Source organism: Cydia pomonella, chromosome 13 (genome assembly GCF_033807575.1).
Source record: "Cydia pomonella isolate Wapato2018A chromosome 13, ilCydPomo1, whole genome shotgun sequence".
NCBI classification, from domain to species: domain Eukaryota; kingdom Metazoa; phylum Arthropoda; class Insecta; order Lepidoptera; family Tortricidae; genus Cydia; species Cydia pomonella.
The window spans coordinates 19,001,229-19,028,511 of record NC_084715.1 but is presented as its reverse complement, the minus strand read 5'-3'; the positions used below and the strand labels follow the sequence as shown (position 1 = coordinate 19,028,511).

Genomic DNA, 27,283 nt, shown 5'->3' with positions numbered 1-27,283 from the left:
AATATTACGGAGTTCATTTTTATTATTATGGCAATAAATGCTAGTTGCGGTTGCGATGCGATTTGATTTGCGTCCATAGCACTGTGGCATTTTTCTAAATAAGAATTAATTAGTTAATGCACTGGAGAAATAAAACAGTACCGTGCAGTTGAATGATTACAAACGTGTAGTTTTAGAAGGCGTTAACAAAGTGCTTTTATTTTTATTGAATTCGATACAATGACCCCCGAGTTCACGGCTACACTTGCTAGCGTATCGTGATATTTAACCAACCATCATGAGAAAAATATTACTAACATTTTTTATGTTATGTTACTCCTAATTTGGCGGTATAAATACTCATAAAAAGTGTTATCTCTCGGAACTATGTGTTTTCGATGTTATGATCAATAAATGGTTAACTCCGTAGTTGAACGTCTAGGCGGCATGGTGTTACTGTGACATTGCGATTTGGAAATATGTAAATAAACATGAACGATATAAGTGTGAAAATAGTGGATTTTGGTAAGGAACAGACGGGAGTCGATATTGTGGCTCCAGTGGATACAGTGCCTGAAAATGAAGTGGATCCTTTAGCGATAGACGAATCAAAGGTCAAAGAAGAAACGGAAGTGGTCGAGACGATCGAGGTACTGGAAGTGCCGGAGAAGCCGGAAGTTGAGAAAACGGTGGAAAGCTGTGATCAGAATGCCAAAGATGAGAATTTAAGTGTGAAACGGGATTTGGGAAGTGAGGAATTGAAGTTGCAGACACAACGGATTAAAGGTACTCGAAGAGGTTCATACAGGACCTAATCTTAGATTTAGATATTATTGTTGCTTTACATTTTACTCCATTGTTCATAGCAGAAATAGAATCAAACAGGCACTATATTCTGTTTTTTTTTTTATTCTGTAGACTAAAATGACATTTCATGTGGTACTAAGAAATGTCATGTCTTACATATGAAACGTCATTTTAGTCTACGGAATAAAAAAAACAGACCTTAGGTGCAAATATTTTTTTCATTGAATAGTAGTGATATAAATTCATATTTAATATTAAAAGCTAAAATATCTAAGTAGTATATAACAGATCTTCTGAGAACATCACATCGCATTATTTATTTATCCCACACAAATTATTATATATTAAACTACCTATAGATTCTTTCTTTTAAAAATTTAAACACACAAAACCATATGACTTATATGTATTTGCCAAATAAATATGATTGGTACTAGAGTTGCCGCGAATACTCGCTATTATTCGGTATTCGGCATTACTCGTCATTTTTTTGATATTCGTCGAATACCGAATAATAGCTAGTATTATTCGGCATTCGGCGAATAGTCGTCGAAAATAAACTTTTAACGAACAAAAGAACTAATGAGTTAAAAATAATCATTTTTTTAACTATTTTCCTTAATAAAACAATACACAATATCAATTATTATCTGTAATATGTGCCTGTGCCTATCATATTCATGAAATTAAATTAGTAAGGCTTTTTAATTAATATTTAAAATCCAACAGAGGGAGATTGTGGTGCAAAAAAAAAAAAAATTTTTAAGGCACGTTCTGGAGCAAGTCGGCTTCGTTTTTCCTCGTAAATTAAACCTGCCTCGGAAAATAGTCTTTCTGAATAAACAGAGCTTGCTGGTGTGATTAAGTATCGTTTAGCAAGCTTACTTAAAATAGGAAATCTATTCTTATTGGTACTCAAAGCCCACCATTCATATGGGTTTATTTTTCTGTCAGCCTTTGCTAATGCGATGTAGTTGGCTATTTCTTCAGCAGTGGCATTCTTGGGTTGCTCTTCAGTAGGTTGCTCTATAGATGATTCTTCAAAATATGCCCAAAATAGTTTATGAGTTTCCGAATCATGCTCACTTTCATTGTCTAAACGAGACCTTTTGGATGCCGTTTCTGGATCCGAATCATCATTTTCGTCATGTAAAGAAAGCCTAAGACCTTCTCTGAGCGCAGCTCTACGGATCCGTTCAACTTGGGTAGCGTCAAAGTAAAAGTTCTTGTAGCGGGGGTCTAAAAATGTCGACAAGTAATATGTATTCGTAAAGCATAGATCATCCAAGTTAAAACGGGCTTCCATATTTTCTATCAACGCCTTTCTAAAATCATCAACGTGTGCAGTTTGTTGAATCAGCGCATCTTTCATTAGGTATCTATTTACATTACATTAGGTTTTTTTTTATGTCGAATAGTAATGTCGAGTTATTCGACTATTCGCCAAAGTGAATAGCGATTAATCGGTATTCGACTATTCTCTATAAACACTATTCGCGGCAACTCTAATTGGTACAGAATGTCTAGATATGTAGGATTTTTACTATATATATATATATATATATATATATATATATATATATATATATATATACAAAATGAAATGTATTGTATATTGCTATTATAAGTTAAGAAGTAAATACCTAAATGTAATCTGAGTGTTAGCATGTAAGGTTTATCTGTTAGTGCTAATATTATATATATTAAATAAAATAAAAAATAAAAAAAATATATACATATACACGCCTCAGCTCCAAGAACTGCTAGTGTATCAAATAAAATAATAAATTATAATAATTACCTCAAGTATGGATGGTGCTATATTTATTTTCTTTGAATTTTTTGATACAAAAAAATAATTATCAGGCCGTTTTGCTATGTAAAAATAAGAACTGACCTAATATTGATCATTTTTTTTATTAACCATTGAAATATAGGATAACCATCATCATGTAACAATCTGATTATATTATGTAAAATTTTAGGTTAATTCATTTATGTGGGTACTTTCTTATAGACAACCCTTTATATAGTCATTTTTACACTAATTAGACTATAACACAATTACATAGTTACTAACATGTTGCAACGTCATGCCATAGTATGATTATAGTTATAGATTATATTTTAGGCTAGATGAGCAAAAAATACTTTAAAAATGAAATACCAAATGTTCCATTTAATTCCAGAAGATCTACTGAAAGAAGATACTATATCATTAGCAAGTACCACAGAGGATCCTACAGAAGAACCAGACACCCTTCAAAATGGCGCTGACCTTGAGGACACACAACCAGAATCAGAACCAATAGCAGCATCCACTGACAATGTAGAACCCACCCCTGAAGAGACAATAGAAGTCCCAGAAGTCACTGAGGCTGCTGTCCGAATTCCTGAAACCCCTGCAATATCAGATCCAGTTGTGTCAAAAGCAGTGGCACCACTTCTCCCAACTGTTTTTGGCCCTGTGGTCCCGACAGTCCCCATCGCTCCTACTGTATCATTAACACCAACTGTAGTTGCCCCAGTAGCACCTGCTATCTCAGTGGTGCCATCAGTGTCTGTAGCTCCATCTTACCCAACACAGGCTGTGCCAGTGGCACCAATTGTACCAGCAGCACCAACTATCCCGGTAGCACCAACAGTTCCTATAGCACCAACACTTCCAGCAATCCCTGCTGTTCCTTTAACTTCAGCTGTTTCAATATCTCCAGTATCTTCTTCAGTTACACCAGCTGTATCAAAACTTTTTCCAGTATCTACAGCTCTTCCGGTAGCGCCTACACCAGCCCTTCCACCATCCCCTGCTATCCATATTGTCCAAGAGACACAAAAAGAGCCAAGTCCACTTAAAGAAGTGCCTGTAATAGTAAAGGAAGAAGAGGTGAAATTGCTGGAGAGAATAGTTGAGAAGGTGGTGGAGGCTGATGTGGAGATGATCGAGGCTCCAATCAAAGTGAAGACTGAGGAGAAGACTGCCAAACAGCAGGCTGTTAATGGGGATGTGGCTAAGGTAGGCTGATTTTTAATAATGTAAAAAAAGTCTAATTTTTTTATAGGATTAGTAGGAACTCTATGAGGTTCTAAATCAGACACTTCAGCATTTCATTAAATACCTAAAGTGCCTGATAAAAATCCTCCTGGTTACTTTTGCCGAGCTATTTCTAATGCTAAAACAACAAAGCCAAAAACTATGGCCGTGGATTGAGCGCAAGCAACTTGTACACATTTCGATCTAGCCACTCAGTGTTTTGCGCGACTCGATCAAAGTTTACAAGTCATTTGAAGTAACGACAGCAATGCCAGACCGCGGCCTAAGGTGTTCTGTGTGTGTTGGTAATTCATTTTCCATTGTGACTGCCACCAAGATGCTTCTGCATCTTAGGGAAGTCGTTTTATACTAAACTTTCCCCCATTAGATGTACTAGATTGTTATATTGTTATATTTTTTTTAGGAGGAGCAAGCAACAAAAAGACGATCAAGTGAAGAAGCTGAAACCGAATCTCCACTCAAGAAACTCTGCCAGGAAGTAGAAAAGACATTCCCGCAACACGACACTATGATCAATGACTACATACAGACCGCCACTAAGAACAACATCGACGAAATACAAAGGCACACTGAGCAGTTGCTATCAGAGATCCAAACTTTGAGGGAACTAGCGCAGAAAAAAGAACATGAATGGAACAACATCCTTCACTTAAAGAAAGTCAAAGAGGAGATTCTATTAAGGTTACTACGTAGAAAACAAGTGCTATCATTCGAAAAGGCAGCTGATGTCAACGGTTCAGACCGCACTGATCCTTTCGATTACCTAAACCAGGCTAAGAACTTAGCTATAGATAAAAGCGATGAGATATCAGGGTTGTCTCTTAAACCACCTTGCTCTACAATGAATCCTATAATACAACCGCCTGTTATGCCTGTGACGACGCATTTCAACCCCATGGTAGGGTTACCACCGCCGTATGACAAAGCAGCTCACATGCAGTCTATGCCTAAGCCAGTATTCCCTCAACCACTCTTACTGCCTGGTCCGACCATGCCAGGTTTCCCTAGAGACATGAACGGGCAGCTACCAACAGGTTTCGGCATGCCAATGGGCCGCCAGGGCCCTACTAAGGACGTCAAGTCTATTATAGCGGACTATAGACAGAGGAACCCGGAGATAACGCCTAGAAGAGGAAGGAGGATGAAGTCCATTTTGAATCCGAATATGATGAACAACCCTAGAGCTATAGCGCCGAAGATAATGGACAACATGAATAATTATAATAATCTCAACAATTTGAACATGCTTTTCAATAATTTGGATATGGTAAGTCTTTTTTTTTTTTATACACAGCTCTAGGAATTCTGTACTCTCAGGCCCTCAGCACACAGAGCGTAAGCGTATCGTAAAAACATTACGAGTACGCGACGCGTAGAGTTCTGGGCATCAAGCGTTGCGTAAGCGTCGCGTAGGCGTTGTAAGTTCTCGTCAGATGAAGTTTTTTTGTTTTATTATGTCAGATTAAGTTTTTTTATTTACGCGTGTATTATACACTACGCCTGTGGTAATGAAGGCAGAATACTCATACGCTACGCTACGACGACGCTACGTGTATGGACTTATTTGAAGTTGTACGTGCTCGTAGTGCTGTCGTTCTACGCGCGTAATTCCATACGCTTACGCATCTCTTACGCTTACGCGCCGTGTGCTGAGGGTAAGAGTACTTAAAAACTTAAACTATTCATACTGCTACAAAACGATCATACTAACTAATAGAGGTCAATTAAGGAATGTTTACAATTAGGTTTAAGCACTTAGCGACTGATGCATACAAACTCAAGGTCACATGTCATTCAGCAACTGCAGCTGACTTTACGAACGTTCATCTATTATTCTTATTAATACTAGTGGCTCTGCGAGCGAACCTCCTCCATCCCCTCCTCTTCATCATGGGTTTGCGTGGTCTCCTTGGACTTCAAGAACACCTATGGTTTCGCCAATTTTAAATGTCCAAAATCTGAAATAATATTATCTGACATATTTAGCCAAGCTGAAACTGGTACAAATTGCGCTCACTCTGGACGTTTTCAGGCAAAAGGTACCACATTGTCCTTGCAGCACATTGTTGTTAAGAGGGAAGTATTCATACAAAAAGAGAAAACGTTTTTCAACTTCTAAATATTTTCCATCCTCCATAATTTTTTTGTGTGTTATTGACACAATGAAAAACTGGGTTTATAGGTTTTACTTTTTTTCAAAATTACTAAAATAAATATATATATATGTTAAAACTTACTGTTCTTTATATCCTGCTACCCTAAGGTTGTCTGGAAGAGATCGCTTACAGCGATAAGACCGCCTGTTGCTACCTTTCTTTACATTGTAAATCTGTTTTTTAAATTTGTTTTCTTTGTGGTGCAATAAAGAATATTTACTTACTTACTTAATACTTACTATATTTTTTTTAAAGCAAAGCCTATAAACCTGTAATAAATTATGCTGAAGCGATTGACATCAAAATCAAAGTGATTTGTTCAGATTTAGTTAGTGGAAAACGTTTTCTACCGAAATAGAATTTCATAGAAAAAATACTGTTATTTCGCTAGGATCGCAAAGCTATTCTTCCCTTTTAATAAGGTCGATTTGTGATTTAGACTACATGGCAGCCTTATCGACAATTATCAGACCCCTTATTTCAGTCCGTCATTTTAAAGTGGAGTGAATGTTAAATTAAAACACATGTTTGAAGGACATAGTCAATGTAACGCCTCCATCACGACGTCAATACCCTTAATGACCTTAGAGCGCGTTAAGAGCGCTGGTGGCCTGGCGCTAGGCGTGCACTTTTAACGACCTGACGACCGGCTGTACACGTAGAACAGTCAGCTAAAAACTATGAGCTTAGCAAGGCAGTGCCAGGCATTGGCTTTGCTGACTGTACATAAGTCCAAACAGTTTTTTTTTTACGTTATCTAAATCCACTTATTAAATGCATAATTTAACAATATCCAGAGAGGCAAGATCCACGAAGCAGGCTTCGTCAATATACAATACGCATACAAGCAAAAAAACATCCACAAAACGCGTCAATATATTATATACCTATCCTACAAAATGTATATCCACAACACATTTCGTCAGTAAGTACCTATACATCTGGCGGCATGGCCTCGCTGTATGGCCAGTGATATTTGTTGGACGAGGAAAGAACCAGAGCGACGGTCGCAGCCAAAGGACTTTTCGTCAACAGAGTTAAACATAAACCTGCAAATTTTGATACCTAGTCATAAGGAGGTTAAACAGAGGAATAAGTTTCTTGGAACTTTGTACGATATTTAGAGATTTACCAATTGCTTTTCTCTGTAGGGAAACAAAAAGAGGAAAGCGGACTTTTACAAGGGATTCGCTTTCGTAAAACCTGTGCCCATTTTGTGAGATTAGTTTGCCGAGCGAACCCCAAGCTCCCTAATGGCTCCGTTTCATTGGTCGATAACTCGGTCGATATAAAGCGAGCGGGGATTTCCCGCAGGCGCTATAACGACTAGTGAAACTCATAAGTCGATAGTTCGGTCGATATACAGCATGCGGGTGACTCCGCGCAGATGGTAAGGTGGTATAACGGCTGGTGAAACTCATAATGGCTTGCGTTTGGAAAATCTCCCATACTCCGCATACGAGCCCTATCGACCAATGAAACTGAGCCATAAGTGAGATGTGGCAAAATGCCAACGTGTCCCATAATATGCTTGCCTGTAATTTAAAGACACTAATATGTCTCATCCATTTATATCGATATATTTGAAGCCAAGGTCCCGCGATCATCGCTCCTTATTGAATATCCTTGGCCCCAATTTCCAAGGCGCGTTTACGTACCTATACATTTCTGATAAACTGTCATGTGTTACTAAATAACTACAAAAAAACATTTATCTAGTAAGTAAAAGCAACGTTTCGATAGACAGGGTGTTTATTTAGTCACCTGCAATAATTTACCCCGAAATCCCGAAATCGCGAAGAAAATTGTCTGTTTCATACATTTTGACTGTCTGAGCTTGACATTTTCTATGGAAGAGTAACTTTTTTTGTCGATTTCGGGGTTGGTCATGTATGTAAATGTATACACTACCTGCCGCGACTTCGTCTACGTGGAAGTTAACCTAATCAACCTAATTTTCATTCGCTCAGGGTTCAATTTCAAAACATCCGTCTTTGAAACCGTCACGTCACATACACTCACCGTCACAAATACCGTCACATACCTCTTGAACTCAAAATTATATTTAACCTGGAACCTGCTCGCAGCATTTCACGGGAACCGGTTGAGAATTGCAATCTTTAGAGAACATCCGGACATACGAATGCATTTTTACCCAAGCTGAAACAGTACTCCGCTGATGCTCGGTCAAGAAATAGATCTAATAATAAAAATAAACCAAGTCATTGTTTCCTCGATGGTAAAGTACATGCGTAACTTTTTTACATCATAGTACAGAATAGATAAAAGGTCATAGAGGTCAAATCGTGCTCAATAATTAGTCCATACATTACGAATGGTATGAAAGTCCATAATTACAATTTACAATTAAAAGTAGTTTTCTGAATCCATTGGAAATTTTATAGCACTTTTATTGCAAATTAGTTAATGCATAGGGCACGCAGCTATGGGAAACATAATTAACTGACCATTGGTGGTCCTAAATTCATTGCAATAGGGTTTAATATTGGTCAGCTATCAGTGGAGAGTAGATTATGGTGTTTTGTATATTACGTCTGAACTTTCATGGACATGAATAAATATTTATTACCCGACGAGCGGGAAGTGGGTAGTCGATTTTTCGATTGCCATGTCAGTGGATTTAGCTTTATTGTGAAAGTGACTATGTGATATTTTTAATCTAAATTTAAATTTAGTTAAATAGAGAGAACATGAGTAATATTTGATTGGAAGGTCTTGTATATTTTTTTATCTTGCAAGATTGACCCGAACTTACCTACATACATGGCAAGTTAAATATTTGTGTTACGCTTTATTACGTAGGATTCATTGTGTTACAAAAGAGCCATTCATTCCATTTACAACTTAGGGCATGTGAGTCATTAAGAGATTTCTTTAAACATAATTAATATTTTAACTATAGCTTCCCACTACTATATCTATGAGTATATTATGTATGTTATCAACAAACAAGAGTCATTCACTAAAAATTTTGATGTCTATAAGTACAATACCAGAAATAATAAGTTTTTGGAAAAAAAAAAAACATTTTTAGTACAAGCTTTTATCGCTGACTGTACTTTTCTTTCCACAGGCAACTAATACTCATTGAGCCAATTCTAAAAACCCCAAACACAATTAGATTGCGTTGTTTTATCACAGAGTTAATATGTCCACCTCTTGTCTCCATCATCAGATCAGCTCGATGGTACCATAATATTGCATTGTCACCCGACTTACATATGTATGCAAATTTTCAGCTTCATCGGAAACCGGGAAGTGGATCAAATTTAACTTACAAGATTTGATTACAGACCGACAGACAACGGGTCAGGTGAAACTAAATAAAAGCTTGTAAAAATAAGCTTGCTATCAGAGAGGTTCGTGTCCGTCCGAAAGTCATTCGTTTGGTAATGCATTCATTTTTATAACAAGTTCCTAAGTTAAAGATTACCATCATTATTAGTTTAAGATTACCCTTTCCAGCTCTAAAGAATTACTTAAAAATTTGACGTTGAAGACTTATGACGGAGTCGAGGGCCTGACAGACAAACATGCATGGTTCAAATCAGAAACTAACAAAATCTAGTAGCAATAAAATAATTGTATTATGTCATTTATGTCTAGGAGATAAGTAGGTTCAGATAAATTACATGAATTGTATTTTTTAAATTAATGTTTTGAATTTAAATAAATAAATTGTAGTTTTTTGCCGATATTGGGATACCCTTTTCGAGGGACTTAAATCTTCTCGGGCACAGGTGTAGGGTTAGAGCCGGTGTAGATTTGACGTTCATAAGCGCATTTTAATATGCCTAATTGAAAAATAAACTATATTTATCTTATTAAAAGTTTGTAATAATATAAATCATTAAGATCCTCATTTTAGGATCGACAGTGTTAAGCTGCGTATGACATTGCCCCGTGTCATTGTTTCTCAAACGCTCCGACCTTGCCGGAATAAAAACCGCGACCCGTGCGACCTTTCATGCATTCAATTGATTTGCGTAACAGTTGTTTTGCGCACTCACTTTATTTTAGAAAATGGTCTCAGAATATTTCGACCATAATAGACCCGAAAGTTTTCAAGTATATTTAAAGAATAAAGATGATAAATCAAAATACAATACAAACATACAAAATTATTTATTGAAAAAATACACGTGAAATATGATGTAGGGGATGAAGCCACCCTGTAAGCAAAAATATGCCCGTGTTGGGTAACACCGCTCTTCCCTATAACTACCTAAACAAAATTACTAATTATCTACTAGGAGTTTGGAGTGAATATCTAGCAAATTATTAATTTTAGTGTAAAGGTGTGCAGATGTGGTGACGTACCTACTGTGTTCTAGAAAATTTAGTTTTAGTCCTAGCCACCTTAGCAATATAAATGTTGTACCTTTAATTCTTGTAGTTTGGGTTGTACGGGAGAGTTTTATGCTTTTTTAGAGTGGTTTGTAAGATGTACAATTTCCGAACTGTTTAGTAAATTACGCGACTTTGATTGTTTCGTTGTTATTATTCCTGGCACAATATGCCTTAGAGTCTTGAAAATCCAGAGGAACTTCCTAACTCTACCAATGACCTGATCAATGTGTCCGTACCAATTGAGATGCTTATCCAACATAACTCCTAAATAAAGATATATTAGTGACTATTTTTATATGAAACCTATCTTTAAATAAATTGTAATCCGCTAAATTATAATCTGTTGTATCGTATATAAATAAATGTATGGATAAGAGATAGGCTAAACTTCGTTTTACTCTACTTTCGAAACTTGTGAATAATCCTTTACCATCCTATTTTTACGGAGACGCGCGAACGTGGGATATTTCAGTCAGTTTCAATACAAAAAGTACGAAGAGGGATGACAAATAGGTACGAACGTTTCCGAGAAAATACTATTGCAAGTGATTGTTCACTACATCTGTATAAAGTCGCAGTTTGACAATTCAGTTTTCACAATACATACTTAATTTCTGGCTATGGGGTATGGCTGAGTATTTTTTTTTTATGAAATTAGTTTGTAGTAACACAGATATTATATTTAAATACACCAAATAAATTAAAACAATGACATATCTATGACATTTCGAATATCGATCATCCGAGATGGTACAGTCAGCGTCAAATACTTTGTAGCAACCAAAGTAGCCAAATAGTTCGGTACACCATATATTTAGTATGGTGTACCGAACTATTTGACCACTTTGACTGCTACAAAGTATTTGACGCTGACTGTACTTCCGTTTGGTAGCAAATGTATAACTAAACACTAATCAATGTGTAAACAGGCCCTAAGACAAGAGTACACGCTCGTAGGGGCCTTATCAGATAAAAATAAATCATTGATTATCTCCAAAATGGAGTTAATTAGATCGGTTTCTTTGAGAAAGTTACTTAATTTAAGCTCACGAATGCACCCTTGAAACCGACATAAAAATACACCCTATATGGCGCTATTCATCTAGTTCGGCTCGAAACTTCGAAACTCGTGAGCATGATTTTTCCTTAAAATTTTCATCTCTTCCAATTTTAACTCTTAAAATTGACTTTGCTTTAAAACAGACAAGGATAACCTGCGGTTGTTCAAGGAATGTCTTCTTTGCTTTTTAAAATTCAAAACCTTATTCCCAGAACCAAAAGGCCATGCTAGAGCGCCTTCAGCAAATCCAAGCCGGAGCGCTGCCCAACGGTGTGTCCTTCAAGGACGTGCTCGTCCAGTTCGCGAACATGCAGCAGTCGCCCGGCATGCCCGGGATGCCCAGGCCTCCGGAGACCGTCACCACTAGGCCTGAACATGTCCCAACCCGCCCTGAAAGAAGACAGCAGACGCCCCGGGAGAGGCATGAGGAAACGATGCAGAATGTAAGTTATATTTCCCAATATACAAGTGATTTAGTTATATCTGACCATACTCTGAGGGGAAATGTCTCACGCACTTTTTAGGGTTCCGTAATCAACTAGAAACCCTTTTAGTTTCGCCATGTCCGTCTGTCCGACCGTCCGTGGCTTTGCTCCGTGATCGTTAGTGCTAGAAAGTGGCATGGATACATACATAAATCATGCATGGCGGTACAACGGTAAAATAAAAACTAGAAAAATCTTTTGTTTAGGGTACCTCTCATACAGAAAGTTTTTATTTTTTCCGCTTTAACCCAATGGTGTGGGATGTCGTCGGATAGGTCTTTTAAAACGAATAAGGCTCTCCAACAACCATTTTTTTGATATTTTCGGAAATAATCGCTCCGGAAGAAAACAAAATGTGCCAGACCTTCCTGTAACTTTTGAACCATGGGTCCAAAATATTATGAAAAATATCTTAAAATAAACGCTTAACAAGTATTTTCAGTGAAAATTATAGCGAACATGATCGGTCCAGCCATTTTAGAATTATTGCAAAAGTTTTCTTTTCTTAAAAAAATATACAAATTGACTTACTAATAGCCCCTATTTAACTAATTCTGACAGAATAGTAACTACGGAATCTTACACTGACCATTTAACCTTAAAACGTTGAAGCTAAATAAACGTTCATTTATTTAACCTTAAAAAAACTATAAGCAAAATTCAGCCATTATGCTTTTTTTTTGTCTTTTTGTTTTTTTTTCTGGGCTGTATCTCCGAAACCGTGCGTCGTAGCGCAAAAATAATCAAATTTTCGTTCCTCTTTGAAACCCGACGCAGTGAATAACCAATCACATTAGTACATGAAACAATCATCATCATCCTATTTTTTATTATTATTTCACTATCAAAAGAAAAGCACTATACAGATCTCGGCAAGAAATGTGGTTGCCGGCCGCGATCCCTATCGACCTCACCACGCTCAGTCGTCTATATCTACTTGGCCTGCAACCCTTCGTTTCCCGTCCTCTACAGTAATGTACTATTCCAGAAGCCAGCAGAACGAATGGCCTCCCCGAGCCCGCGCCTGCCGCCGCCGCCGCCCTACCCCGAGATCTCCCTGCTGCCCGTCACCACCAGCCAGGACACGCCCGCCACGCAGAACTCGCTGCTCCACGGCATACTCACTAAGGTACCGTTTCACATGATTCCCACAATGTTACTCATAGCACTCGGCTGATGTCATTTAGATTCCATTTTGATTGCAGTTTTGTTACGCGCTTGGAGTTACAATGGGGTTATCCTTCTTAAAAATCGTGATGTCATGAGAATGCTGACCGCCTCGTTTTCGAGTAATAGTATCTTGGAAAATAACAGATTAAAAATAGTTTCTTAAGATACGAGGCTAAAGAAAGAGTTAAAAAGAAATTCGTTGACTTTTGGTCTCACAGGTCTGACCGTAAAGATGGCCACAGACGCACAAGGTTAATACGAACCTTCGTGCATGCTAATAAGATTCCAAGTCGACGGTCCCTGACAAAACAAACATTTTGTCAATAAAACTAGTTATTTTTTCACAGTGGTCTTTGAAATCAAATTTACCGAAAGGCACGGGAATAACTATTGCATTTTCAATTATTTTAAAATAAAAATTAGATATAAGGTTTGCGACTTTAAAACCCAACTGAAAAATCATTACTTGTCTCTTCCTTAATGTGCCGCTGTGTTTATATTATGTATGTGTGTATGTATATTCATATATGTATCTAATATTTATTTGTTTATTTAAATTTTAAATGTACTGTACGTACTATCTGTTTAATGTATATGTAATTTTCCTATTTCTCTAATTAATTTGTGCACTACCTGTCATAAAAACTTACTGTTCTTTATATCCTGCTATCCTAAGGTTGTCTGGAAGAAAACGCTTACAGCATAAAACCGCCTGTTACTGCCTTTCTTTACATTGTAAATCTGTTTTATTTGTGGTGCAGTAAACTTAGATTAATAAAATAATATAAAACGTTTACTCTCAATTCCAAGCGCGCCACAGAATCGCAATCCAACACCTGAGGGGCTAAGATGGTCGCACATTTATCGTCTATCACCATTTTTGTCCCATTCCAACAAGTATATAAACGCGAGAGTAAGACAGGCGATAAAAGCGCGACCATCCCCAGTATTATTATAAAGCATTCATTGACCTCGCTTGAATGGGTGTTGCCAACGTTCCAGCAGGCGACCCCTGCACAGAGTTACTCGCCGACTCTGGCTAAACTGCTGACGTCCCCGGAACGCAAGCAGGCGCCCAATCTGCCGGCGTTCGGTCAGGCCAAGGTACCCACATAGTACACGATCGGTGTTACAATTGGCCTTGATCATTCCAAATTCTAAATTTAGATTAAGCTGCTGGTTATTTAGTTGATTAAAAGTTGTCAAGAAATCCTGTTTATGTTACGGTGCGAGAACTCGCATTAAGTTAAAATCCCGCTTAAGGGTGGTATTCCATCTGTCCAATATCTTGGTCGAAAGTGTATATGCGTCCCACATTTTGGTTTATGAGAGAATGAGATGCAATGCACATTGGACCAAGATATTGGAAGATGGAATACCACCCTAAGATAACTTTGCACCAACTTGAATAGAACAAAGTGAGGGAATGGCGTTATAAAAGTCAAGTTTTCGTAGAAATTTGACATTAAGAGCCCATTAACGTGCTCACTAGCGCCACTGCTAAATAATTGTGATTATTTAAATTTAACGATAGATATTTAAAAAAGTGGGCCGCTACGTACTGTATTTTGTATTTAAGTACCTTTTGAATACATCATAATAGTTTTTACGTTGCTTGATTCGTCAATCTAGACGTCCAAAGTTAAAACGGCCGTTTTTGTTTTGAGTTCATAGTTCGACGAATCCAGCAACATAGAAACTAGTTTGATGTATTCAAAAGGTACTTAAATACAAACCACAGTACGTAGCGGCCCCCTTTTTTAAATATCTACCGTTAAATTTAAATAATCACAATTATTTTCCAGTGGCGCTAGTGAGCACGTTGATGGGCTCTTAATGATAGCAATGCTCCACTCTTTGTCATGACAAATGTCATGGAGGGTTTTCTTGGTGCGACTGAAGTTACATTGCTGACTTGAACTGTTCTAATGTCGCAATGTAACTCAACTTGCGTGCGAGTTCGCGAGCCTTCTAAACGAGCCTTACTTAATGGAATTATGTCAAGATAATTGAGTCAGTCAATCGTGGCAGATATATAATATTAGTTCTTCTTCGTCTTTACTATCTATACCCAAACGAATCGAATTACGGTCTACATAGTCTGCATGGAATATAGCTTGTTTGGCGGTTCTAGATCTTGAGATCCGTTCTCGTAAGTTGTACGAGACATATACTGGTTAAAACTGTATAGTACATTGTAGGAGAGGACGGAAAACCGCTCAAAGATGGACGAGTGAGTTTGAGTCAAATACGAGTCCATCTTTAGCGTTTCCGGCCGGGGCATTACATAGTGCTTTTCACGACTACTGCGAGGAAATAAGAAAACATTTGCTAAAAATAATATTTATATTGGCGTGAGGACAATTATTGAAAGAAAGCGATGTATTTCTGCCATGAACATTTTTATTTTCTTCACTAGAAGAACTCATTTTTATAGCGTAGATTCTTGCATTTTTTAATCAAAAACAATTTTCACTATCCAAATCAGTACTTAACTTAATCCGATCCCTTTTGCTTAAAAAACCACAAATAGCTAAAAACGCCTTAATAAATAACCGTGAACGGAATGGTTTTGACGTTTCTTTTTTTAACAACTAAATTGGTCCTATAAATGACCTAATTTAATTTTTGAAGGAATAAGTTGCGCCAATAAAATACCTTTTACCATCACCAATGACAGAAGATGATAACAATGCTTACATATGAGAGATGATGATAACTTGTAGTAGTGGTGGTTCAGGTGCTACAGCTATTACCTACTTTCCAGCTTCGTTTTAGACCATCTATTGCAACATTTCCGAACAGTGGCGTGAAAAAATATTGGTGACCAGTGAATAGTGTTTATGGTTTTGAGACATTATATTAAATTATTTTTATATGTACAGATAGAATATGGACCTGTATACGTACAGGCTTTACAAATGTTGTGCTTACTAAAATGATTATGCTTAGTTCGAAGCGAGCCAATATTAGCCCACACATCTAATTTAGCTGTTTTATTATTTTTTGTGGGTAGATATAAAAGCAGAAGACGAGTGTGATCATATCTTCAGCCGTCCACTGCGTTTGCTTGACCGCACTAAATCTTGACATAATTTATCTTTTTAACAACATATCAACTATTTAAAAAGCTTATTATAATTGTTTGAAATCAACATTTGATCGATACTACATTTAATGGCAATGCTCATTGAGATTATGCCACTCCATATTACTACACGTCACAGCATACAAGCAGCAAATCAAATTATATTGTTTAATGACGACTATAAAAAACCTAAAGAGGTAAATATAGCCTATTAAATTTATTTAGTCTGCTATTAAGCGGTGGGTGTTTTATTGTTGTCAAAATGTTGTCATCTGTAAATCTGTGTAGCGAGCAATATATTGTAGCCTCAAGTTTGGCACCTGAAATAGGTGGTGCTGTATGGCACCAAAGAGAATTTGAAATGGAGGTGTATTGTCAAAGAAAAATTTGTAGCGACGTAAATTTACCGCCATCTTTCGACACATAATTTACACAAACTTTTACAACGCCATTTGACTTTGATCCTTATTCTTTTACTGATATGTGTTCAATTTGTTAAATATCAAAAACTGGCGCCATCTTACCGGACACTACCTAAAAGTTTTGGCGCCATCGCTCGAAACGATGCTGCTATACCTTTGGCCTTTGATCTATTAAATGGCGCCACTCTTTGATATTTTACAAATTACACACATATGAAGTTTGCCAACACGTATATGAACATTTCATAAGAACAAAAGAGGCAGGCTGCAAATTAAATAAGGTTTTGGCAAAAATTTCTTTTTTGTTACAAGCTTTTATCGCTGAATGTACTATTTCCACAGGCTAATACTCATCGAGGCAGTCCTAAAAACCGCGTAGTTTTATTACAGAGTTCCCATGGCCACCGCTTGTCTCCATCATCAGATCAGCTCGATTGTACAGTCAAAAGATTTAATTAGTGACCCATTTCGTACCTTGTCAGAGTGACAAACAACATGAAAGTCGCTAGAGACCTCTTACTATTGTCATTGTGACAAGGTACGAAATGGGTCACAAATTAAATCTTTTGACTGTGCCATAATATTGCATAGTCACCAGACTTTATATATGCAAAATTTCACCTCAATTGGAAACCGGGAAGTGGGTCAAATTTAGCTTCCAAGATTTGACCCACATTAACATAGATAATAACAGGGCAAGTTAAATAAAAGCTTGTAAAAACTTGACCACCTTTGAGCTTGCTTCACAACGGCCGCTAGCTGCCGCTTAAATGTACCAAAACGTAGGATAAGCTGTCTGAAGAAATTATTTCATTTTTCATTTATTTATTTTCCATTCAATCAGCACTAACAGCTAAACCTTACGTGCTAATTGACAATATATTACTGAAAGTCTAACATGCATTAATGCATTAATCGCTAAAAACAAAAAGATATAGACTTACAAATTTCAATAAGTTAACTAAGTAAATAAGATTTCATTGTCAAACCGGAATAAATGTCATATACTATAATGTCATAACCAGGCACTAATGCCGTAAGTTTATTTAAAAGAATTAAAACGAATAACGAGGGGAAGCTATATTCAGGAGTGGGTGATTATATCTTGGAACGTACTGTTAAATACGAAAGCAAATAATTTACGCAAGATCGCATATTATTTCTGAAAGCAATACTGCCTATGACGCTTGATATCATTTCGTTTCTGGGCACACTTTTGATATTTGGCAGGCAATCTTTTAGATCTGTAAGCGGAATATATTTCAAGTGCCAAATTTGAATAAGCTATCTATTTTTCAGCTGCAATATTTTGCTCAACTTTACGGTTTAGGTTATGCGTATTCTCTAAAATACGTTGGGCTCCGGAACGGGAACCTTTCACTCGTTTCGCCACCACTTGGAAGAGACACCCCACACTAGCGTCTCCTGGGCATCAGCGTCTAGTCAACACTATGGCTTCTGCTCGACGCAACTTTGGCGCAACTGCGCAGCGACGCCCTTTTCCATAGCGCTGAATAGACGCTGACGCTTAAAAGACGCTAGTCTGGGATCTCTCTAAATCGGCAAATCCATTAGTACTGCTGCTAAATGAAGTCCTGTGCGTTATAGAATTGCGGCGAGATCACGATAACGCCGGTGCAGCCGACGCCGCCGCCCGCCGACGCGCCGAGCGAGAAGGAGGAGGTCGTTCAGTTGGTGAGTTTGTACTGTAAACATATCGTTTATTAATTTAGATTTAAGGGCCATATCTCACCGTTTGATGCAATCGATCCTTAGAACGCCATTTTGTAATCTTCCAGGATGACGAGGAGTCCCCAGCATCAGAAGGCTCGGCGGCGGCGTCCCCCGCCGACGGCGGCCGCCTCGTGATCGACGAGGGCTCCGACGACGCGCCGCCCTGCCAGGGCTGCCGCCGCCGCGCCGCGCAGTTCGTGTGCGCCGGCTGCGCCAACCAGTGGTACTGCTCCCGCGACTGCCAGGTGACAACCTTACTGTACACTAGTCATGCAGGGCTCCGACGACGCGCCGCCCTGCCAGGGCTGCCGCCGCCGCGCCGCGCAGTTCGTGTGCGCCGGCTGCGCCAACCAGTGGTACTGCTCCCGCGACTGCCAGGTGACAACCTTACTGTACACTAGTCATGCAGGGCTCCGACGACGCGCCGCCCTGCCAGGGCTGCCGCCGCCGCGCCGCGCAGTTCGTGTGCGCCGGCTGCGCCAACCAGTGGTACTGCTCCCGCGACTGCCAGGTGACAACCTTACTGTACACTAGTCATGCAGGGCTCCGACGACGCGCCGCCCTGCCAGGGCTGCCGCCGCCGCGCCGCGCAGTTCGTGTGCGCCGGCTGCGCCAACCAGTGGTACTGCTCCCGCGACTGCCAGGTGACAACCTTACTGTACACTAGTCATGCAGGGCTCCGACGACGCGCCGCCCTGCCAGGGCTGCCGCCGCCGCGCCGCGCAGTTCGTGTGCGCCGGCTGCGCCAACCAGTGGTACTGCTCCCGCGACTGCCAGGTGACAACCTTACTGTACACTAGTCATGCAGGGCTCCGACGACGCGCCGCCCTGCCAGGGCTGCCGCCGCCGCGCCGCGCAGTTCGTGTGCGCCGGCTGCGCCAACCAGTGGTACTGCTCCCGCGACTGCCAGGTGACAACCTTACTGTACACTAGTCATGCAGGGCTCCGACGACGCGCCGCCCTGCCAGGGCTGCCGCCGCCGCGCCGCGCAGTTCGTGTGCGCCGGCTGCGCCAACCAGTGGTACTGCTCCCGCGACTGCCAGGTGACAACCTTACTGTACACTAGTCATGCAGGGCTCCGACGACGCGCCGCCCTGCCAGGGCTGCCGCCGCCGCGCCGCGCAGTTCGTGTGCGCCGGCTGCGCCAACCAGTGGTACTGCTCCCGCGACTGCCAGGTGTGTGCCGCCCCTTACCACTCAAGTCTTCGTCACATTGTTCAGAAAATGGGTAAACTTACTGCCTCGGGTGAGATTCGAACTAGCAACTTCGGGATACCGGCCCGCCACTCTACCAACTGAACGGATATTTCCACCACATTATTCTTCATATGCGAGTTTCGCTAGTTATATCTAAAGTAAGTGAGTTACACTTCTTAAACGGCTACTATATCCAGTTTTTCTTTATTTTCATCAAGCATTGTGGTATCGTTTGCAGGCATTTCTACTCAGTACGAAATTAATAAAGCCTTCGTCAGTTTCTCAAAGAGTCACCCTGTCACGGTCGCCATGTAAGGAGAAGCTGCGAGAAAACAAATGAATCAACCCCACGATAACTCGATATTCGTTGACACTTGATATTAACTACTAACTGAGTTCAGGATTGAAATTGTAATGTTTTTTTGATACAACAAAATCAAAATAATTAAGATATAAACAGACTAAAACCGAAAGACGTACAATTTACTAAAGGCTCTAAAGGAGCGAATCAAGTACTCCTCTACTGTTATCTGTCATTTATGCATTCATTAAGACGAATATAAGAACATACATAAAAGATTTCAAGAAAAGTCTATATTGTCTATTCCTCATAACAGCACTTGTGCTTTTAATCGCTATAACGTTACTGCGATTAATGGCTACCAACCTAACAAAATCACAACGAATACAGTTTTAAATTAAGTGCATTGCTGCCAACTTACAAAATATTCATTTGGTTGCATAGTAAAAACAATTACTTCATAAGTCAGAAACACGCATGTGACACCCGTAATATATCAACACTCATAGACTACGAAGACCGCTTAGCGTTGCTTGTTAGTCTCCGTAGGCTACGGTGGCCAAAATTGAGAAAAAACTGTCCAAAATTGAATTTAGCAAGGAGCAAGTACCAGGGCCGGGCGCGTAACAAGGTATGGTCGCGCGTCTTGGCTATATACTTTTGCTTTGTTTACCTAAATTAAGATTTATTTTTGTTGACTCGTAGGAAAAGTATTGTATGCAACGTTGTATAAGTAGATCAAAAAATGCTCGTGGCGTATTCCTTTACAATGTTCGCCTACGCCTTCGACTCCGGCTGACATTGTAACTCACGCCACTCGCCTTTTTTGACTCTTCTTATACAACTGTTGAATAAAATACTATTACCTGTGGTCTGACAATAAATAATTTATATTTCTTCCTTTAATTCCAGGTGGCCGCCTGGGACGACCACTCGGAGATGTGTTCCGGGTAGCGCCCGCAGCGTGACGTACAGACATTTGCCTTATAACATGCCGTCAGGTGACTCGTGAATCTCGGTGACCTTCGCGCAGCTAGAGAGGTCTAATTTATTTCGTGTTTGTACATTGTAGATGCGTCTTTTGTAACCAAAATATTGTACAGTGATGGTTTTAAGTTGGCTCTGAATTTTTGAAGCTTAGCTAAATTCTTGTTCTGTGTTTTTGGTAATGTATTCTTGAAAATACCTAAACAGAGACATGTTATTTTTTGAAGGCAAGTGGTTTGTTTGTCCTGTTTTTAGATCCTGCGCCGTTAGCATGGTCGCCTCTTTATGAGTGGTAGCATTTCTGTCACGTTCTAACAAGTATGTAACAGCGAAAGTGACGCATCATACGACAGGCGGTAAAAATTCGACCATGCTAACGCCGCTGAATTGTTGGTGATAAGAATTCTAAGTCATATAAATTGGCAGCTGAATAAAAGCATCTAAATAAAAAAATCTGTGATTTTCATGCCATTATTTCGTTTAAAAATAAGTGTTAAACATTGAATAAAAAAAAAGTGTCAAAGCCACAATTTAAAAACATCACTGTCTCAAGGCTAGAGCACACCGGCTGCGCGTGCGCTAAAATGTTCGAGCCGCGTACGCATACGTTACGCAAACAGTGTGTCATCTCTCATAAGGATCTGTATATTACAACGCGCACGAGCACGTCAACGCACACGCGCCCGGTGTGCACAGGCCTTTTTCCTATGTAGGTATTGATTTTTCCTATATTATAGTAGAGTGTCAAGCTTCTTCACGCTCTTTAGGAATGCTATTTTAAACTATTAGATGTAGGATAAAGTATTTTTTCAATGTGACTGCTGACTACAAGAATGTAGTGAATCATTTTCTAACGACGCCCGTTTTTTTTTTTTAATCGGTCGTACAGTTTTTGCGGTAATAAAATCCCGTGCACTCAGCTCTTGTGATATTTTACTGTTGAGAAAAAATCAATGAAAAAATTAAAAGTTAAAGAAAATTTAATCTTCCTACTAAAACAATATATTTATTGTGAAATCAGTATAGACAATAAAGTTGAATGTTTGAATGAAACACACCCACATTGAGAGCCACGCCACACTAGCGTCTTTTGAGCGTCGGCGTCTAGTCAGCGCTATGGAAAATGGCGTCGCTGCGCACTTGCGCCAACTATGGAGCTATGGAGGAATCTCCATAGGCACAACAATGTTGCAAACGGCAATGTTGCAAAAGTGTCCAGCTGTCAGCTATAAATAATAGTTCCAAATCTCTCCAGAGTAGCGCTAGAGTAGCTGAGAACCTAGGCGTTATTGACGGAGTGAAGTGCGCTGTCTGATTTGTTTTTTTTTTTTCAAATATTCTAGGTATTGTAGCGCCACCTATTTAAGGTTTTTTGAAGGACACTTTTTGGTACATGGAGATTGTATCCCTTACCTTCCATAGCGCCAACGTTGCGTCGAACTGCAGCCATAGAGTTGACTAGACGCTGACGCTCGGGAGACGCTAGAGTGGGGTGGCCCTCAAATGCCCAAGGAGTATCATTACTAAGTATTACGATATTGTATAACAATACAGAACGCGTAATATAACCTAATCCAATCGAACGGTTGTAACGATTTAAATAAACTTATTTAAATTATTGACTGACAATTTTGTGGTATTTATTTTAGGCAGGTTAGCGATGCCTGTATTATACATCCCATCTATAAAATATTAATAGAAAATAGCATAATAACCAATAAATAGTAATCACAATGAAAGGTTGTGAAAAGTCGCAAAATTAACATTTTTGTTTTTTTTTTTTAAATATGGTTGCATAAAATAGAATATTTGTGACGTTCTCAAGCAAAAGGTACCACATTGTCGCTTACCATAAGCGAAATTTATACAAATAACCTGTTCTTAGAGAGCGTCCTTATGGCAAGCGGTGATGTGGTACCTTTTGCTTAAGAATGGCACATTTGGTTGATAATACTGCACGACAGGCGGATCAAAACTCTTTCCGTTGTCTTGTTTTTTGACCCCAGTAGAGCTTTTTATATGGGTGATTTTAAGTTTATAATTTTTCTCAAGCAAAATATAATCTACAGCTATAAAGACATGTCGACTTTTTTTTTGTTTGATATAAGACAGAGACCAATACAAGCGTAACAGAGTGGTCAGAAACAAGACAGCGAAAAGAATTTTAGACCTAGGCCTAAGTCGAGTTTCAGTTAAACAATAGAGCAAAGTAAGCTCGGTTCACATCGGATAATACTACTCCAAATGGGTTGATCAATCAATGATGTTCTGAAATTAAATTATAACCTCCTAAGGTCCTACAAGAACATCGAAGATTGCCAGTGGAATTTGAACCTTTAGCGAAGGCCATAGAGTTTATTTTGTTTACTCTGGTACTCAGGTAGGACTGTGTGTCTGCCTTAGGAGGCTATCGTCAGAATATTAGGCGCAGCAAACAGACCAGCCGACGTAGCCAAGGTGACAATTGTTATCGCTTTACAACGAAACGCTTTGTGTCTCTATCACTCTGCCATATTAGTGCGACAGCGACAGTTGCGTTTCGATCGCTACGGAGCGTATGCGATTTGCATGTTGGCTACGCGGCCAGCACTCGCGCACAGCAGAGGGCCTACCGCGAACCACGTTCGACGTGTTGCCTCCCTGTCACACTTACGTACGAATTTACAAGTGCGACAGAGAGGCAACACGTCGAACGCGGTTCGCGGTAGGCCCTCGGTGCTCGAAAATGACATCAGGTATTCATTGATCTACAAATATTTCTGTTTCAATGCATTCTCGACCATTTTTAGCTTTCCACATGAAAGTGCACCTTATCGTAACAGCATAAGGTACTTTTTGGTAAGGAAATCTATTACATAATCCCTTATAGGGATAAATTCGCCTTTGTACATTGCCAAAGTTTTTTTTTTTTCCTTTTATTGTATCTTCCCTATTATTGTTTATTGTATTTTTATTGTATTTTTTTCTTATTGTATTGTCCCTTATGTACAATAAAGTGTTTACATACATACATCTGTATGAAATGTACCTAAATACTACTGTAATATTATGTATCAGTCTAATTTTGCATATATTTTGAAACTCGGCGAGCAGAATAGCCAATTCGCCATCTCTAACTATGGAGTACATTTCGAAAGAGATGGATGCAACCGGGAGTCATGTAGACTTGCAATTGTATTCATTTATTTTATAATGACTTGTATAATTTAATCAAATAATGTTTACAAAACTATTTAGGCTATTCTTTATATATCGGATGCTATATATAAATAAGCTATATATATCGTAGCGAGCCGTAGGATAAACATACAATAAATGTTATTTATGAATGTAAATATTATCAAATTATATAAATGAGTTCTGAATTATGCCGCACTATATCTTATTCAGATCAAATTAAATTAAACCAAATCGTTTTAAGCTTGGTAGTAATAAAAATAGTGGTTCCGAAGAACATATTATTTTTTTTTTAAATTATATTTGGGAGACTTGATTTTTTGCTATTTAGTTTAAATATTTCTCGATAAATACAATTGCATATTTCGTTTCCGTATTTGGCATTTATACATCGTGTCATTCACGAAGACGCGTGCCTTGGTTAAGGTTAGATTTGACAAATCTGCGCATCATCGTGGATGACACGATAAAAAGATAAATACAGCTTTGATGAGAAATATTTAGACACACACAGCGACAGCGAGTCTCCCCCGCCGTGCCTTTAAGAACACCAGAGGGCCTACCGCGGACTTCATAGTTCGCCTACTGCGGGCATCTTTCTCTGTCACTCTAATTACGCCTTCATTAGAGTAAAAGAGAAAGATGCCCGCAATTTACGAACTTCGGTGTTGGTGGTAAGTTCTCAGAGCGTGGCATGGTTCAGAACTGTGTGTGCCTGCGTTTACACGCACCGGAATATAAGGACACGCCTTTCATATGTAGTTTGAGCCCCAATCTTGGCTTGAGGGCTCATCAGGGTTTGAACTGATGTTCGTACTTCAGTTTGAATGTTATTGGATAATCTCGGTTTGTGTTTAGAGTCGAAACGGCTACCGTTTTTTCGCTCTTGACACATTGAGCGCCGGGAACCCGCTTGGCGGGCGCTCTATTCGTAGTCCCCTAGTCGCTTTCGAAAACGCTAGAATCGGCTACGCGTGTAGTGAATGCGCTAAGCCATGACATGACCGGCGGGTTATCGCATGCTTTTAAATATACAAAAACCGATCACTCACGTCGATTGGTTAGCCGACGATCGTGTCAAGCAATATTCGACTTAAAAACACATGCAAACAACATGATGTAAACTATTAAGGTATCTCGATTTGAAATTATCCAATCACAACTACTTCAAAAATGATTTCGTCTTCAATTCGCCTTGAAGTTTAGACGCAGATGCTAAAACGTTCTAGGTTTGTATAACTCAAGTCTATGAATATTTTAGTTAGATAGTTTAAGATAAGGCTGGCATAGACTACCTAAAATCTAATTAATCTTAAAATACTGACACAAGCATAGCTCTTATGCACATATGCAACGTATAAAGTGAATGACTTAGGCAGGTCCATAAGGGCTGGTGCGAAAACACTGAACTGTCAAATTTGACATATACAATCCGCGCCATCTTTCGTGAATCAACCTATGTTAAGGAACATTAAATTTATAACTGACCCTCGATGGACCTTATGTATTTACAATAGGGTCTATTGTCAGTTAACAGTGTAGGCGATTGTGCGAGAGCAAATAATGTTTGTGTTCAGTCTCAAATTTGCGTGTAACGCAGTTCCCTTACCCATGATCGCAGCTAGCGATAATTCGTATTCTATGCGAGTCTCTAATTAGTTTTATAGATAAACACTGGAACTAGGAATGAATAACTAACAATAATTATCTGTAAATGGAGCGTCGATGTAAAATAATTTAATTTTGTAATCATTATTTATTCGATCATAGTAATCTATGGTTAATTTACACAATGCTTTCTTCTTTGTTCGCTGAATAATCTATGAGTTTATCGACCCATACTTCTTTTAAAGTAGGTAGACCCAAGGTTAGTTAAAACTTGCAACCATCAGTTAGAACTAATTTACACATAGTTTTGTAACGACCTAATGGTCACATTGTCTTGTGTTACGAACAAACAAAAAAATAATTTTCAAAATCGGTTCAGAAATGACGGAGTTATGGAGTCATCATCATTCGCTTGCCCTTATCCCATTCATTTGGGGTCGGTGCAGCATGTCTTTTCCTTCCATATCTTTCTGTCACCCGTCATCTCATCGTTCACTCGCGTTCATTTCATGTCATCTCTCACACAATCCATCCACAGTGTCCGAGTTATGGAGTAACAAACATTTAAAAAAAAAACATACAACCGAATTGATAACCTCCTCTTTTGAAATCTTGAAGTCCGTTAAAAAATAAGTGAATTATGGATACTTATGTGTCGAGGCATTTAAATTAAGGTATTCAATAAACAACAAAGTTTAATGTTACAAGACTCATCGTAACGTAAATTCTAGACTCACTTCAAATTTCTTTATGGTTGAATATGTTACTATGGTCGAATACTTCAAATTAGATGTTACAAAAATAGGATTATTTATTTTTTACACAACGTTACATAAGTATTATATAGAAGCATTCTAATTTTCTACAGAAGCCGTGCCAAATGTACCTACGACCGGGTTTGTTTCATGCGGACTCTTCCACTGTATCTGGTTGTATTATATATCGGGAACAAATTTTTGTAAGGAAACAGATGTCTTGATTTTGTAATTGATTTATTTTCGATTCCATATATTTGACGGTTGTCAACTTGACTTTTTGGACGCCGTACATTTGAAAGAATCAATACTACTCAAAACACGTCGGTTATATCGAGATTTTCTTTACACGCCACTTTTAGGTGTTGTTGGTATCCAAAAAGATAAGTACTTTTATGAAACTGAAAAAAAAAACAAATATAGTGACTCCATCAAAATACTGATATAGTCGGTATTGTTTGTGGTTATAGAATTGTACCTATGCAAGAAATAAATGCACTGCAAATTATTATTGCGGAGCATAATTTTCATATAATGAGGACGCTAGCACGAAGAATTTCACATGCCCATTTTCAGATCTCAGTGCCACTGTGGGAGCGGAACAGCAATATAATTATGTGCGTGCGATAGAGAAAGGTACAGACGGGCAATGTATGAAATTCTAGCGTCCTCATTTTAGTACGTACCTGCTACTTTTCAGTCGCATAATAGTAGTTAAGGCAGCTGTCAAGCCAAAACGATCTTTATTGTATGATGTATAAAATCGTCTTTCCAGTAACAAGGCATCTACTTGAAAAGGTTTCACAGTCCACAGCATACTGTATTTCTCAAACGCTAGTCACGAGTTTTGTTACCTATATAAACTGTTTATGTATTTTGTAACTTATATGATGTTATATTAGAATGTATTAAAACGGTACTGTCTTTGAAGCCA

At 38.7% G+C, this 27,283-nt stretch overlaps 1 protein-coding gene across 5 annotated transcripts; it reads left to right on the top strand.

Moving 5' to 3' along the window:
- Positions 1-12: 12 nt before the first annotated feature.
- Positions 13-27,283, top strand: LOC133524482 (uncharacterized). 5 transcript variants are annotated; one of them, XM_061860530.1, is made up of 9 exons: positions 13-765; positions 2,976-3,799; positions 4,242-5,105; positions 11,638-11,868; positions 12,902-13,039; positions 14,086-14,184; positions 18,199-18,285; positions 18,390-19,500; positions 20,735-27,283. In XM_061860530.1, the coding sequence occupies exons 1-8, from the start codon at positions 471-473 to the stop codon at positions 18,723-18,725; spliced, it is 2,874 nt and encodes a 957-aa protein (XP_061716514.1). In that variant the 5' UTR covers positions 13-470; the 3' UTR covers positions 18,726-19,500; positions 20,735-27,283. The 5 variants fall into 5 exon arrangements, with proteins under 5 accessions (XP_061716514.1, XP_061716513.1, XP_061716511.1 ...); XM_061860529.1 differs by having other exon boundaries at positions 14,083-14,184; XM_061860527.1 differs by having other exon boundaries at positions 22-765; positions 12,899-13,039.